This window comes from Lepisma saccharinum, chromosome 4, assembly GCF_977018435.1.
Source record: "Lepisma saccharinum chromosome 4, izLepSacc3.1, whole genome shotgun sequence".
NCBI classification, from domain to species: Eukaryota; Metazoa; Arthropoda; class Insecta; order Zygentoma; family Lepismatidae; genus Lepisma; species Lepisma saccharinum.
Genome location: NC_139232.1, coordinates 73,133,836 through 73,148,497, shown reverse-complemented (window position 1 = coordinate 73,148,497; position 14,662 = coordinate 73,133,836). Strand labels below are relative to the sequence as shown.

At 34.0% G+C, this 14,662-nt stretch overlaps 1 protein-coding gene across 1 annotated transcript in view; it reads right to left on the bottom strand.

Annotated features, from left to right (window-relative positions):
- Nucleotides 1-14,662, bottom strand: part of Chro (chromodomain-containing protein chromator) — an 88,798-nt gene that overhangs the window by 34,731 nt on the left and 39,405 nt on the right. Inside the window, exons 6-7 of the mRNA XM_083120741.1 lie at nt 13,235-13,298; nt 9,265-9,946 (exon numbers count right to left, since the gene is read on the bottom strand). Coding sequence (XP_082976867.1) covers nt 9,265-9,946; nt 13,235-13,298 — 746 coding nt within the window. The remainder of the gene's footprint in view (nt 1-9,264; nt 9,947-13,234; nt 13,299-14,662) is intronic.

Below are 14,662 nucleotides of genomic sequence, written 5' to 3'. Positions count from 1 at the left end.
TGGTCCATTATCCGAAATTATTTTTTCTGGAATGCCCAGATGTACAAAATATACTTGGCACAATTTATTCAGTACCGTAACAGCATTGCTGTTTGTCACTGGATATGCCACTAAATATCTGGATGCTGCATCCAATATAGTAAATAAGAAACGCTCACGTTTAGGACCCATGGTGAATGGACCTTGTAAATCAATGAACAATATTTTCCCAGGCTTGTCGGTAATGTGTACTTTGGCTAAATGTTTAGACGGATGCTTGTTCGGTTTAGTACGAATGCATACATCACAGTCTGCTACATATTGTTGTACATCTCTCTTCATACCTTTCCATTGGAAGTATCTATATATTTGAGAAAGTGTACGACTAGCACCAAAGTGTCCCGATAAGTCATGAAATTTGTTCAAAATTGAACCCACTAATGTAATTGGAACACAAATTCTAACTTTTTGAACGTTATGAAAGTCTCTAACACACAAAATATTGTCTCTTAGAAGATAACGCTCTTTCCAAGTCCTACTTCTTGGATTATCATTAAGAATTGAAGAGTGCAAAATATATTGCCTAATTTCTTTCAATTCATCATCTTTTTCTTGTGCTACAATCAAATCATCAATATTAATGAAAGATTCTAATATTTCCTTAAACTGCAAAGAATTTACATGATACAAGAGGCCTTCTTGCATCGGAAATGTTCTACTTAGAACATCAGCAATTATATTTTCCGACCCTTTACAGTATTGTACTTGGAATGAATACTGTTGTAATTGTACAAACCAACGAGTTAAACGTGCATTCCATGTGTGCGCCGTTTCTAACCAGGTAAGTGCCTTATGGTCAGTTATGATAATGAAATGTCTGCCTTTCAATAGTGAACAGAACTTATCAATAGTAAACAATATTGCTAAAACCTCTAATTCTGTAGAAGTGTATGATTTTTCATAACTCCTGAGCAATCTACTCACGAAACCGAGAGGTTTAATGTCACCATCAATCAGCTGATAGCAGTATCCTGCAATACCTATTATTGATGCATCAGTTTGTACATAAAAAGTGTGTGAAAAGTTAGGAAAAGATAAAGGAACTTGTTCACTAACTTTATCTTTTAGTGTTTTAAAAGCTGTAGAAGCTTGGTCATTCCATTGCCATTTCTTACCAGCCTTCAACAAGTCATACATAGGTTGTGCTATGATGGCATAATTTTTTATGTATTTGCTCAACCAATTAAAACAACCTAAGATTTTTTGCAGTTGCTTAACTGAATTGGGCACAGGCAAATTTACAATGGAATCTACATATTTAGGATCTTTCTTATACCCCTGGGAAGTAATAATGTGACCTAAAAATTTTATTTCTGATCTACAAAACTCACATTTTTCAAGTTTCAACGTCATGCCTGACTGCTTCAATTTTTCAAGAACTGTTCTTACATGCATTATGTGAGATGTAAAATCCTGAGACTTTATGATAACATCGTCAACATAAACTACCACGAAATCTCTACAGTCCTTAAGCACACGATTTAAAGCATCGACGAATACAGCTGTACCATTTACTGAACCAAATACAACTCTTTTAAATTGATATAGGATACCTTCGAACATAAACGCAGTATATTTTCTGCTGTCAGGATGTAGATTAATTTGCCAAAAAGCATTCAAAAGATCCACCGAAGTGAAGTATTTACAATTTTGGAATTCAACTAATAATTCTTGTATCTTTATGGGATGTACTTGAATAAGCTTAACATGCTGGTTTACTCTTTTGAGATCAACACATAAACGTATACCTCCCCCAGATTTAGGAACTACTAAAAGTGGAGACAGATATTCTGAATTAGACAACTCAATAACATCCCAATCAAGCATGATTTTTATTTGTTCACGCACTTGATCTCTATAAGCAAAAGGTATAGGATAATTTTTGCCTACAATAGGTAGATCTGTATCTAAAACCATTTTGTGAACGTAATCGTTACACAAACCAGGCTTATTAGAAAATATTTCTTGATATTCGAGTAGTAACTCTATGAACAAAGTTTTTTGTTCGTTTGTGAGCGAATGAGCCTTATTCATGTACTCTTCAAACTTATGCAGGTTGAACTTGGACTTATCCTCCAAGCTATTATACTTACTGACATGAGAACACTCAAAATAAGACAAATTATTGCCATCTTCAATTATTGGCATGAAGCGCGCGAAAGTGCGTTCTTCATCGGAGCCACATGTTATTGTTTGATCTTTAAAATTTAATGATGCTTGAAGTGCATATAACACATCTAATCCCAAAATGATATCCACTTGTAAATTGTGAACCACCAAAAACTGAACGTAACATTGCAAATTACTTATTTGAATGATCAGTTTAACCATACCTAATACCTTGGTTTTCTTATTACCAGAAAAATCTACCAATTTCACATTATCCGCAGGTGTGAGGCTGGGTCTACTAGCCTTAATATTAATTTCTTTCCAAACAGTATTGGAGAGCAGACTAATTTCTGCGCCAGTGTCACAGAGAGCAGCATAAAATTTATCAAAAATTAAAACTTTTAATTTTGCAGTAAGTGTGTTACTGCCAAGAGCATTTATTGGTGTTGGAATTTCTTTTGATTCATATTCATCACTGTTATGAAATTCTTCCCATTTCCCTAAATTCATGTTATCTATAGTGGGATTATTAACTTGACCTTCATCACCCACTTTAAAACAAAGGTCGCTTGTTAGTTTTTCTGAAAAGACATAACGTTATTCTCATCGGGATAACATTCAATGCTGTTTGCATCACTAAAATGACTAACATTGACATTGTGTACGGTAGCTTGCACTTTTATATCTCTACCCACTTTATCATTTGCAGTACAAGGTGTATTACCAAAACCCATACTGTACAAAAATTGTTTAACCTTAGTCATTCCCGCATAATTCCAATGTATCATATCTACTCTACCTCTGGAAGGATGACCAAGGAATTTCTGATACAAAGAATTATCTATGTTATCATTCTCTAAGAAGAACAAAGGCGCTATATTGTAAACTTTTACTTTAGACTCGTCGTGCAATGACATCAAATATAGATTAAAATTATTCCATGTCTGCCACAATTGTTCATGAGGAGATGACATATATTTAGGAAGAGGTGGCAAACATAGTATCGTAATTTCAGCACATCTAGATTTCAACGTATTCAAGAGTTTGCTGAAAGACATTTGCATTTGTTCGAAGCTACGTTTCCTAATTAAATCGTTGGTACCTATCATGACCAATATTTTGTCTGAGAGATTCTTAGCATTTGAGACACGCCTATGCAGATCATCAATGGTTTGTCCCGAGACACACAAACCTATGAATCTGGAAGCAGATTCATTCATATTCCATTTGTAACCCAAAATACTGTTGGCATACCTAACTAACATACTGTCACCAAGTAGTTGATGATCTCCTAACTTAGGAACGAACTCACCTAAATCACAATGATGATTATTATTTATTTCATTTGAGTGAGCATTATATTGAGCTTTTGGGAAAGGAGGATTTTCAATCGTTTTGATGCTCAAGACACCTCCTGTATCAGGAGCATCTAAGAGTTTTCCTGCCTCGAACCCAAATTCACATTTCTAGAAATCTGATCATTTCTTACCCATATCCTACCATTAGCATAGGATTTACGAGCAGATCCAACCTCATTATTAGACCTTAAGTTTCTTAACCCATTTTTGTTAAACATACTTCGGTCATTTTGCTCCTTAAACATAGACACATTAGCTACCTTCGATTTATTCTTCTGGTTACCATAAGTTTTACTAGAATCCATATACCTAGTTGAATTATTTTTTAACGATTGAAAATTTTCTATGGCTTGCAATGTCTGTCTCAGTGTGTGAATATTATTCACCACCAAGTGTTCACTTATTTTGTAAGGTAACAATGAAGATAACTGAGCAATAAGATGTGCTTCGTCAGCATGTGGTTGTATAGATTTCAATTTTTTGTAATTCTTATTCGCAAACTGCAATAAGTTCTCTTTGCTGTCTTTGTCATAAGGTGAATTTAGAACTTTAGTTAAATTTACAGATTTCCACCTATCGTTTTGATAATGGGATAAGAAATCTGTTTTAAATTCAGCATAAGTCTTAAACTTTAATTTATTTTCAATGTACCAGGTACGCGCACAATCTGTGAGTAATTTAGGTAAATAATTCATATACTCACTTTCATGTATATTGTAAATTTCCAAGTTTTCCTCTACTTTTTCTAAAAATTCAGATGGTATAATGTCTGCGGAAACACCATCAAAATGAGGAAAGTGCCTCAAATCTTGCGGCTTAATTACTGGCTTATACCTAACCTTCAATGTCTCATTCGACGGATCAACTTCCGAATGTTTAACGTTTGAAACATTTGTCGGAGGAGTTATGTGAGGAGTATTGCTTACATTCTGTCCAACCCTACTAGTTAACTTGTCATGCTTTAACTTATTTCGCTTATTAGCTAGTCTAGTATTACTATACGGACCATCATCTACACATGTACTATCATGAACTGAGTTGACACTACAATCAGTTTCCGAATCAGAAATTGCACCCGTAAGGTGTCTACATTTATTGTAGTCATGTGGAACGTAATCAACACTAGGTCTACTTACACCTTCATGGCTTTCACGATTTAAATCTACCTGTCTAGCATCAAGCTCATGAAAATCACCCTGCACTGAATTCAACTTTACATTTTTTGATGTCATATTTTTTCTGATCGTAACTGGAGTCAGTACATTATTGACCATGGTTGTTAGACTAGACTCGATCAGTGACATGGCCTTTCTGATGTTAACATTTAAACAAGTAACTGCACCATCATTAAACATGTCACTATTTTGTACAGTATCAGTCTCATGTAGGCAATCATGGACTTCGCTTTCATTGGTAAAATTAGGTGAAGGTTTGGAAGACATGATAACATGACCTGCGTCATCGGAATCAGAATCAACAACACACTTATCTTGATGATCACCCCTAGCTAACATATTCCCAAGAGGTCTAGACAACTGCAATTGATCTAACGCAGTGTGCACATGCCCCATATCCTTCCTAACTGTACACAGAGACATATCATTCTCTTCACAAGCTCTAAAGCATCTATCAAGCTTTGTGTCAAATTGCCTTGACAGATCTTCAATTACACTCTCAATTTTGTTATCAACATCCTCTGCCAACGACACTAATTCTAATTTCATTTTCTTGTCGAGAGCATGCAAATCTTTCTCAACTTTCTCATACCTAAGCATGCATTCATTTCTAAATTGACTTATATCAATTTTAAGGTCTTTAAATTCTTTGGTATGAGCCTTATGTGCTTCGGTTAATGCATTCAAAGTTGTGTCTACCTTCTTGTTTTGTTCTGCTTGTACTTGCAAAGCAGTCTTAATATCTCTATTTTGTTCTGCTTGCAGACTATTTTGTTCTGCTTGCACTTGCAAAGCAGAGTCAATTTTACTATTTTGTGCTTGCAAAGCAGTGTCTATTTTACTATTTTGTTCTGCTTGCACTTTGTTTTGTGCATTAATTAACCCCACAATGTCCGCCAGTGTGATATTACTCTCAACTGTTTCCGGCATTTTTAAATATTGGAACAGACTAGCAAGTTAAACACAAATTTACAACATTAAATAATTTTTGACAATTTAGCTCTTATCAACTAAGAGACAAAATGAGTCTCACTAATCTATATTATCAGAGACGAATTGACTTTTATGAGACTTTTTTTTTTTTAAAAAACACAAAATTGAGTTTCAGTTACTTTAATAATAACTGAGACTAAACATGAGTCTCATCAATCTATTTATCACGACCTTCTTTCCTCGGCTAAGTACACGGTCGAGATCAAAATTATATTAAAAGAAATTAAATTAAAGAAAATTGTTTTATAATTTTACATTATCAGCTACCTAAAATTCAACTCAAATTTTCACATAAATGAAATTGCAACACTAATATCAGTATTAACTTTCGAAGGAATTAAGGAAAATTATCACATATCAAGTATAAAAGACTTATGTATTTTATAAAAAATATTAACAAAGTCGAAACACATACTCTTACACATCATTCAGTGAACATTCAGCAAGAACTAAGCATTAACTTGCAAAACGTTTCATTTCTACACATTTCAGGTTTTTCTTCACGTTTGCTAAGATGTCAAGTCAAGTTATTATTATTTGTAATTACTTGCGATCTTGCGAAGATTTTTGTAAGATAATTTTCACGTAACGCTTTGAAATAACGAAGCACAATTCCAGACGAATTATATTTATAAACGCTTATATGAGTTTAAGAAACTTTCAAAATTCAGATTAAACCTTTTATAAGTTAACTTTTTAGGCCTTTCATTTGTAGCTACATGCATGTAATAAATACTTATCTTTTAGTTCAATTGCGTGAGAAAATGGCTGCCATTATTACGACTTTGTAACCGTTCATTATTTTCAAGTTCTTTCACTTTTTTAAAGTTCTTCACGGAATTTCCGAAGATCAAAACCGCTACTGCTGTTTATGTGGCAAAATAATCACATTTATCGGACGAATCTTGTTCTTTTAAGAATAATAGATCCAATTTATGTCCTTGTCAAATTTTTCGACTCCATTATGGTCAAAGGCGATCTTTTAGATGAAGCAGTGTATCCGAACTCACACTGTTACAACTTTTTTCACAGAATATAAACTTGCGGATACATTTCAAGTTACAAATTTTGAATTGTACAGTTATTATACATTAAATGCTTGTAAAATAGATTAGATGCAATAAAATAGATATTACAATATTTAATTACATGTTTACGTATTTTATTTTCACCTTTTTCAGTTATTTTAAGTTTTACAATTTTGGTGGGAAAAAGGTTATTTACGCGCAACTTAGATTTTTCCCTTTATATGAGTTGGCTATGTTTCCAAGTTTAGGATTACTTCACAGCTTTAGGATCACTATACAAGGCGCTCAATTTATCAAATCGTATCTTTATCGTCGAAATTCTGCCAAAACTTATATTAAATGATTTGTACATGTTAGTAATACATTTTAAATACATGTTTGTGCCCAAATATCAATGAAAGAGCAAAATAAATCTATAGAAACCAAACATATGTGCGATTATGCACAAATTGGCAATTTTCGGTTAGCATATTATTGAATACAAACCAAATTACCTCGCAAAATTACAAAAATATTTTAAATGTTTGAAGTCTACATACGTACTTCAGTTATAACTAAGCCAAAGTGATGCAAATTAATTTTCTGCTAATATAAAGTACCAAATACGACCTCAAATCGAAAATTTCGAGTAATAAAAATAATTTTATTATTCACATTATGATGGTACTCATTCTGATACCGTCATACAACAGTTTCCTTCATCCACACCCACTTTTTCCTTCTCTACCTTCCTCAACTGGCAGGTCGTAAATTCAGCTTTTATTACTTTTAAGCCATGCTGTGTGGTATTAAAAGGCATATGACAACTAACACTGTTTGAAATTAACAGTTGCCAGTCGCAAAATGCCAGACTAGAATTTTTGGTGCACATATTTTTACTGCTTTGGATGACTAGATAGCAACTGTGTTCGATGGACAGCAGTGAACTCCCAAAGAGAAGTTCACAAATTTCTTGTTGGATAGTATGTACTTTCTTTCTGTTAATGAAACGGAAAATGTTGATTTCTGAGATATAACTTGTCAAAAAGAGTAGTTTTCATTGCAAACTCCCAATCAAGTCCTATTGATCTTACACAACAAACTGAAGTTGCTAAATACTGAATGAATACAATTAATTCATAATTGGGAAAAGAGAGACGCGGTAGTATAAAAATACGGAGAAACTAGTATTCACTTTTATCCGCGAAGCTGTTTTTTCTTTTTTGATTAATTTCAGTGGCCACTGCCACCATCCTCGTTGGAACTTGCTGTGAAGCACAGGATGGTGGCAGTGGCCACTGAAATTAATCGAAAAAGAAAAAACAGCTTCGCGGATAAAAGTGAGTACTAGTTTCTACGTATTTATTGAATACAATTAAGTAGTGATAAAAATGGTTTTTAATGAATATGTACATTTTTTCTGGACAATGAAATAACATTGTATGTATCACTTTTATAAACACCCAAGGGAGGGCAATTTGAGACAAAGTGGTCCAAGAGAGGGCAATTTGAGACAAAGTGGTTTTACTAACTGCTACGAGTTTGAAATAAACTGCAAATGCTATTAATTTTTAAATATAATAATTAATCACTAACAAAGTTACAAATAGCATTTATGTTTTTCATACATTGTTATTTTCTCTTTTATTTGAGGCACAATTTACTGACCAAGTTTTCAGTTTGGCAACTGGGTCATTCAGTGTCAAATCAACCAATAAAAAATATTTTTGAACCTTTAGGGTTTAGATTTTTCATATTTGGGGGCTCTTAATTATTATCCACTTTCAAAAAAGCAAAAATTGGCAACATTTGGAATCTTTAGACAGGTGCTGATCAAAAACTATTTGATCTAGAGAGATCAAACTGTTGTCATTCTCTTCTGCTTTACTGAGATTAAATTTGAAATTCATTATGACTGTGATATTCAAATTTAGATTTTTTTAAAAAACAAACAAAAAAGCTTCTTCACTTTATTCTAATTTTTAGAATACAAATAATATGCAAATTTCCTTGTAATCAAGGTGTCTCAGGTTCGATACCTAGTGGAGGCACATAGTAGTTCGGATTGCACTTTAAACTGTAGGTCCAGTCTCGATTAGCCATACTGTGCATAAAGTGGACTTAAAACAAATTCAACAACAATAATATGCAAATTTCTAATATCTATCTGACTGACCTTGTAAAATATACGCTGAATAAAATGCTGAAATTTAAAAACATAACTCTCAAAAACACATCTTTCTTTTTCTTTGAAAAAAAAAAAAAGTGTTTTAAAGACATCAATTGACTATTTGTATATCAACATTCCTTGATGGGATGCAAATGTATTCCTATAGAAATTAAATTTTTGTACTAGAATGTGCATGAAATTGGCTAAATTTGTTGACTTCCATGTTAAAACCAAAACTTTAAGTTGAGTTGGTAATGTTGAGTCTTCATATTAATCTAATTTTTGGAATACCAATAATATGCAAATGAATAATATTTGTATATATGATTTTGTACATATATGTCAAATAAAATACTGAAATTAAAAGTATTGTGTGTGAAATTTAACCTATATTTTAATAAAAGTATATTTACCTTCCATAGCCTTCCCATTTGATGAAATATTCATTCCGTTTCTTATTTATATTGTACCGCTTTGACAAAATCCTTTCTACAACAAACTCCTCTCCATCACTTGATTCATCATCAACTGGGGATCTTCTTTTCTTTTCATATTCCTTTACGTCATACTGCTTGCTTTCCACTGGAAGCGTATCATTTGATATTTCACCTGTCTCTCCCATGCCAGCAGATTCTTCATCTTCGCGATCTGAAGCAACACTGCCATGTGATGATGTTTCCATGCTTTCGGCAAAATCTGCACCCACATCATCATCGTCACTATTGTCCCCTTGTTTTTTGACATACTCCGCAACCTCTTCCGTTGATAACCTGATCTGAACACTCTTTAACTGGCTGCTGTTTTCTTTATCAGGTTTCTTAGCTTCCACATTCTGTTTCCTCTTGGTGGCAATTCCATTTGCCACGTCGTGCGACATTAAAAGCTTGTTGGAATCTGCCACGGTTCTTCGTCCTCTTCGTGTAGGAGCTGTGGTTAAATTTTTAAGTGCTGTTCTTGTTAATCTAATGCTTTCAGCCTCACTGTCACGCTGTGAAGGAGGTGTCTTCTTGACAGCAGGGGAGGAAATTTTTTTAGCTTCTTTGTTTTCTGAGGCAGTGGTCTGTTTTCCCTTTTCTGACTGCATCTCGTTTGAACCTGAAAGAAACACAATAAGTGCATCAGTGCTATTTATGGATGGACCAATATGAAACTTAAAGTAACAACATAAAATTTGATGGCACTAGGAATGGTTGTTTTATAAATTTGATATATCCATCTCCTTTATAGTCCTCATCCGTGGCCATGCATTCTAAAGCACTGTGTTTTGGACTCCGACTGCGAAGCAGCATGGGTCCAGTCTCTGGGTTTTCAGCCTGTGTATTAGAGGTCTGCACGGGCCTAAATTGTAAGGCCCGAGTCCGGCCCGGCCCGAGGAAAAGAAACCCGAACCCGACCCGAGTCCGATAATAAGTAAACATGAGCCCGGCCCGAGCCCGAAAACATAATTAAAATTACTTTCCAATTCAGCATTTGAAAAAAAAATGGGCACTGTTGTACTTCGTTAACTAGCTGTTATAAAAAAATGTATTCTCATTCTCGAAGTAAACCATAATTTCAATAATTAAAAATTATTTTTCGATGACAATATTCGCTAACAAAATAGCCACGAGGCCCGGGCCCGACCCAAGCCCGAGAAGTTCTGGTTATTTATGGCCCGAGTCCGGCCCGAGGGCCTGGCCCGAGCCCGTGCAGACCTCTACTGTGTATAGAACCGGTGGCAACCCACCATAGTGAGGAAATTGGGGAGCTACAAGTGAGTAGCATAATCCAGTCATGGATATCTCCTATAACGGTTGGGGTTCACTATGCTGACCCCACGTCACCCCATTACTGGTTGAAGATCTCCACACCTCTAGGTAGGATTGTGGCAGGGAGACTGGCAGTCGGTGGATTGGCCAAGACCTTTCCAGGGCTGTTGAGCCACGGGTTATGTTATGTTATCTCCTTTATTAATGTTTGAGAATTTGCTTTAGAGCAAGAAACTTTAGTCACAAATGTACTTTGAAAACCATGGTACAGGTGGGGCTGAGCCGATAACACTTTGAACGAATACCAATATCAACACTCTTCATTTCCACTGATATAATACTTAAAATTTTCACAATATTTACAAACTTTAATATGTAAATACTCCATTAGAAGTAAAGTATCAAATATTAATCTTGCCAATTTTATTTTAAATATTTATAAATGTCACATATCAGATAATCAGAATATTAAAGGAACTGTCATTTAATCCCCAAATTCACTTTTCATATAATATCTGTGCAAAACTTTAAAAATTTATACATTTTATTTAATTGCTAAGATATTTAAGACTCCATGAAATTACGGAAAATTATAGGTTGGTATCATTGATTAAATTTCAACTGATGCTCCACTTTGCAACTAAGCTGTAAAAAAGGCCCATTTACTCATATTCAACATGCTCAACCTCAACTGCATAAAGCAGGATCCTTATTATTTTAACAGTGCAAAGTACTTTTATAGAATTGTAACAATCAAAAGGTAAATAAATTCCCTTTCTTTATATGTCCATAATCACACAACTGTATGATATGCAACTGAAATTTATATTCTACAACTTAAATTGACGAGTAATTAGGGGTCAATGCGTGTATAGTGAATGCGGCCATACAACCGAGAATTCTAACAATAGGTTCCTCAATACCCAAAATAATATTAATTTAATTAGAAGTTAGAATAACAAAAACCTAATATAGGGTAAAGAAATGAACAAATAAACTATAGAATTTTTAAAGGAACCACACTACGTAAATTCCCCATCATATCGCCACACTTACCATACACGTTTACAGTCAGAGCTACACCGCTCTTTCCCCCGTAACCGATGCCTCAAGACAAACCGTGCTCGTTTCCTCCTGGCGGCTCTGAGCATAACAGCCAATCAAATCCAGGCATGACATCAGTTGCAATGTTACCAGCACATTCAATGCATTTGTGGGCAGAGGGTTATAACTTGCCCACATTTTTTTCCAAATGAGAACTAGGACTGAGCCAATCCGATACAAATATGATTAATACTCTTACTGATTTCTGATTATGGAAATTGAAACAAGTCAATGTAATATAGAATATATGTGAAATTTAATGTACACACACACACATATATATATTTTCCACTGATATCATACCACAGTAATATTCCAGTGTGTGGCTTTAAAATATACATGCTTTTAACGAGTAATCACAAAATCCATTTCTCCACAAAATGCTGTTGCATAAACTAAGAAAATTATGTGCGGTGCATAATTTCCAGGATATTTATACTGCAGAAGTGTTACATATTCTGTGCAACACCCAGACTCCCAAAAAGTATCAGCCAGGATTGGTGGTTAATTCCAACCAATACTTTCTGGAGAAAAAGTAGAAATTGCACTACTGGCATGGAAAATGTTTGTGAGAAAAATGGAAATTTTGAAACAGTTGACAGAATCCTGAACGATGGGTCGTAAGTTTTTCGTGCACCTTAGATATGTTAAGAAATGTGTAGTGGTTAAAATCATGTGAAGCTTGAGACAGACATAAGATATTTCTTCCTGCAAAGATCAATAAACTTCAACCACTTCCAAGAAGAAAACATAGATTTGCATTTCGCTTGTACATGTAATAATGAGAACAAAACAACACTTCAACAACATGATGCAAGTAGGGGTTTAGTGCGGAACCCAAGGGCAAAGGCCCAATTTTCGAAATTTGCCAATATTACACCTTTCGTAAATTTTGAGCAATTTCAGTTTTATTATTTTTCTTCTCAATATTGGGGCACGGACATTACATATCCTTCTTTTCAAGCTTCCCTCCAAATTTGATCTACTCATGTGCTAGTAACGAAATTCCCGAAATTGTTTCCGGAAGCTATCAACACTGCCGCTCTCATACATTATTGTTATTTTTTCTCCGAGAAGTATCAGCCTATTTTCAATGAAACTTTGCATGCTTTTAGGAATGTATCACTGCTACATACTCAATTTTTTCATTCACTTTGGTCTATTGTGGTCGCCACAATTGTTTTTTCTCTCTTCTTCCTTAAACACTTATTAATGGGAAGCACAATGTATAAATTTCATCTCCGCTAACAGCCCTGTCATTGAGAGGAAAAAAAAAAAAAAGATTTCATATCTCTACGATGATTAATTCTTGAGCTATGACTTTTTTGGTATTTCACAGATTCAAAAGCATGCCCTTCAAAAGATCCCATCTAGAGAGGTTAAAAACGTGAGCGAGGCTCCATATACTAAAGGTTAATCTACTAAATCTACTACCCTCTTTACAAAAATCAGCAATGCCAAACTGTTAGATAAGAATATGAAGTAGTTTGATAAACAGGTTACAAAATGTTTTACCACAAATTTCACTTACCCGAGGAAGCATCTCCCCCTCCACCTTTGTCCACCTTTGAAGATGAATCCGTCTTCTTATCAGCCTGGAATATGGATCAACAGAATATTGAGAGGATTTACTTAATGCTGCAAACAAGTTAATGTACGCAAACTTCTATATGTCTTCATTATGTGTCACAACGTTGAATACATGCATGGCATAATACCATTAAGAATAAATCACAATAAAAGAGGTACCAAGACATACTTTGCCAACACCATGGAAGAAAAGAACTTGCAATTCTGTTACAATCACTATGTGTAAAAATTCTTATTCACTGATGTGACTTGAATTTTTGTTAGTCATTTATTATTTCATGAGTATGTGAGAAACAGTGGCATATTCTCCCATGTGGTTTACGGCCAGTAAAGCCAGTAAAAATGGATGCATTGGTGATTTATTTCTATTATATATAATGGATATGTAATAAATATACACAAAAAAATAAGAATTGTTGCAGTAAAACAGGTCAAACTTTCAGAATACGCCACTGGTACGAAATTTTCACACGCACCACATGTAAAATAATAATAATAATAACAATGAGATTGCCACTTAACATTTTCTGTGCATAATTATAAGATACATGAGAGTAAACAAATTATTCAGACAATTTTAAATAGTACATAAACAAATATGCAGTGAAACAACAGCCCTATGAGGGCCACGGTATGCAAGTCAATCTAGTCCCATATGTTGTCTTGTTTTCTTGACGAAAGCTCACTGCTTATTTTCTATTGTCAATACTGAAAATTGTTGGACCCCACTGGGATCAGCCTCATGATACATTACATTATACAAAGGTTTAATAAATAGGCAATGACCAAAATCTTTAAATCAATAAACTTTATTTAATACATATAAATAGTTTGGAAAAATTATGGTGTATATTTTTTAAGAAAATTTCAAAAATTTAGTTTTCTACCAAGAAAAAAATAAATTAGCTGAAAACTTAAAATTACATTTCATTATTTTCTTTTACTTGTGTATACATTCTTCTGTGTAAATTTCCAGTTTCATAGGCACATTGCATGTTCAGTTGGCATAAAATCTAACTGCAGCTCAACACACACAAAAAAAGGTACAATTTGCAAGCACACTTACAGATAGACAACTGAGAATTGTGCAAATGTATAGAATCATATTGCAAAGGTTGTTACTTCTTACAGACCATATCAGTGGCGGCTTGTGGGTGGTTGCAGTGAATATATATATAACTTATTTATATATAATTTTAATTTTTATAAATTTATAATGTAATTATATATATTCATAATTTTATATGTATTTATATTCAGGCTGAGCTGATGTCGATGTATCGGTATCGGAAAGTATCGGTTTTATTTTGTTCACTGATACCGGCCCTTTCGCAGGATCCGCAAAATGCCACGTGATACTTTCGAGGTG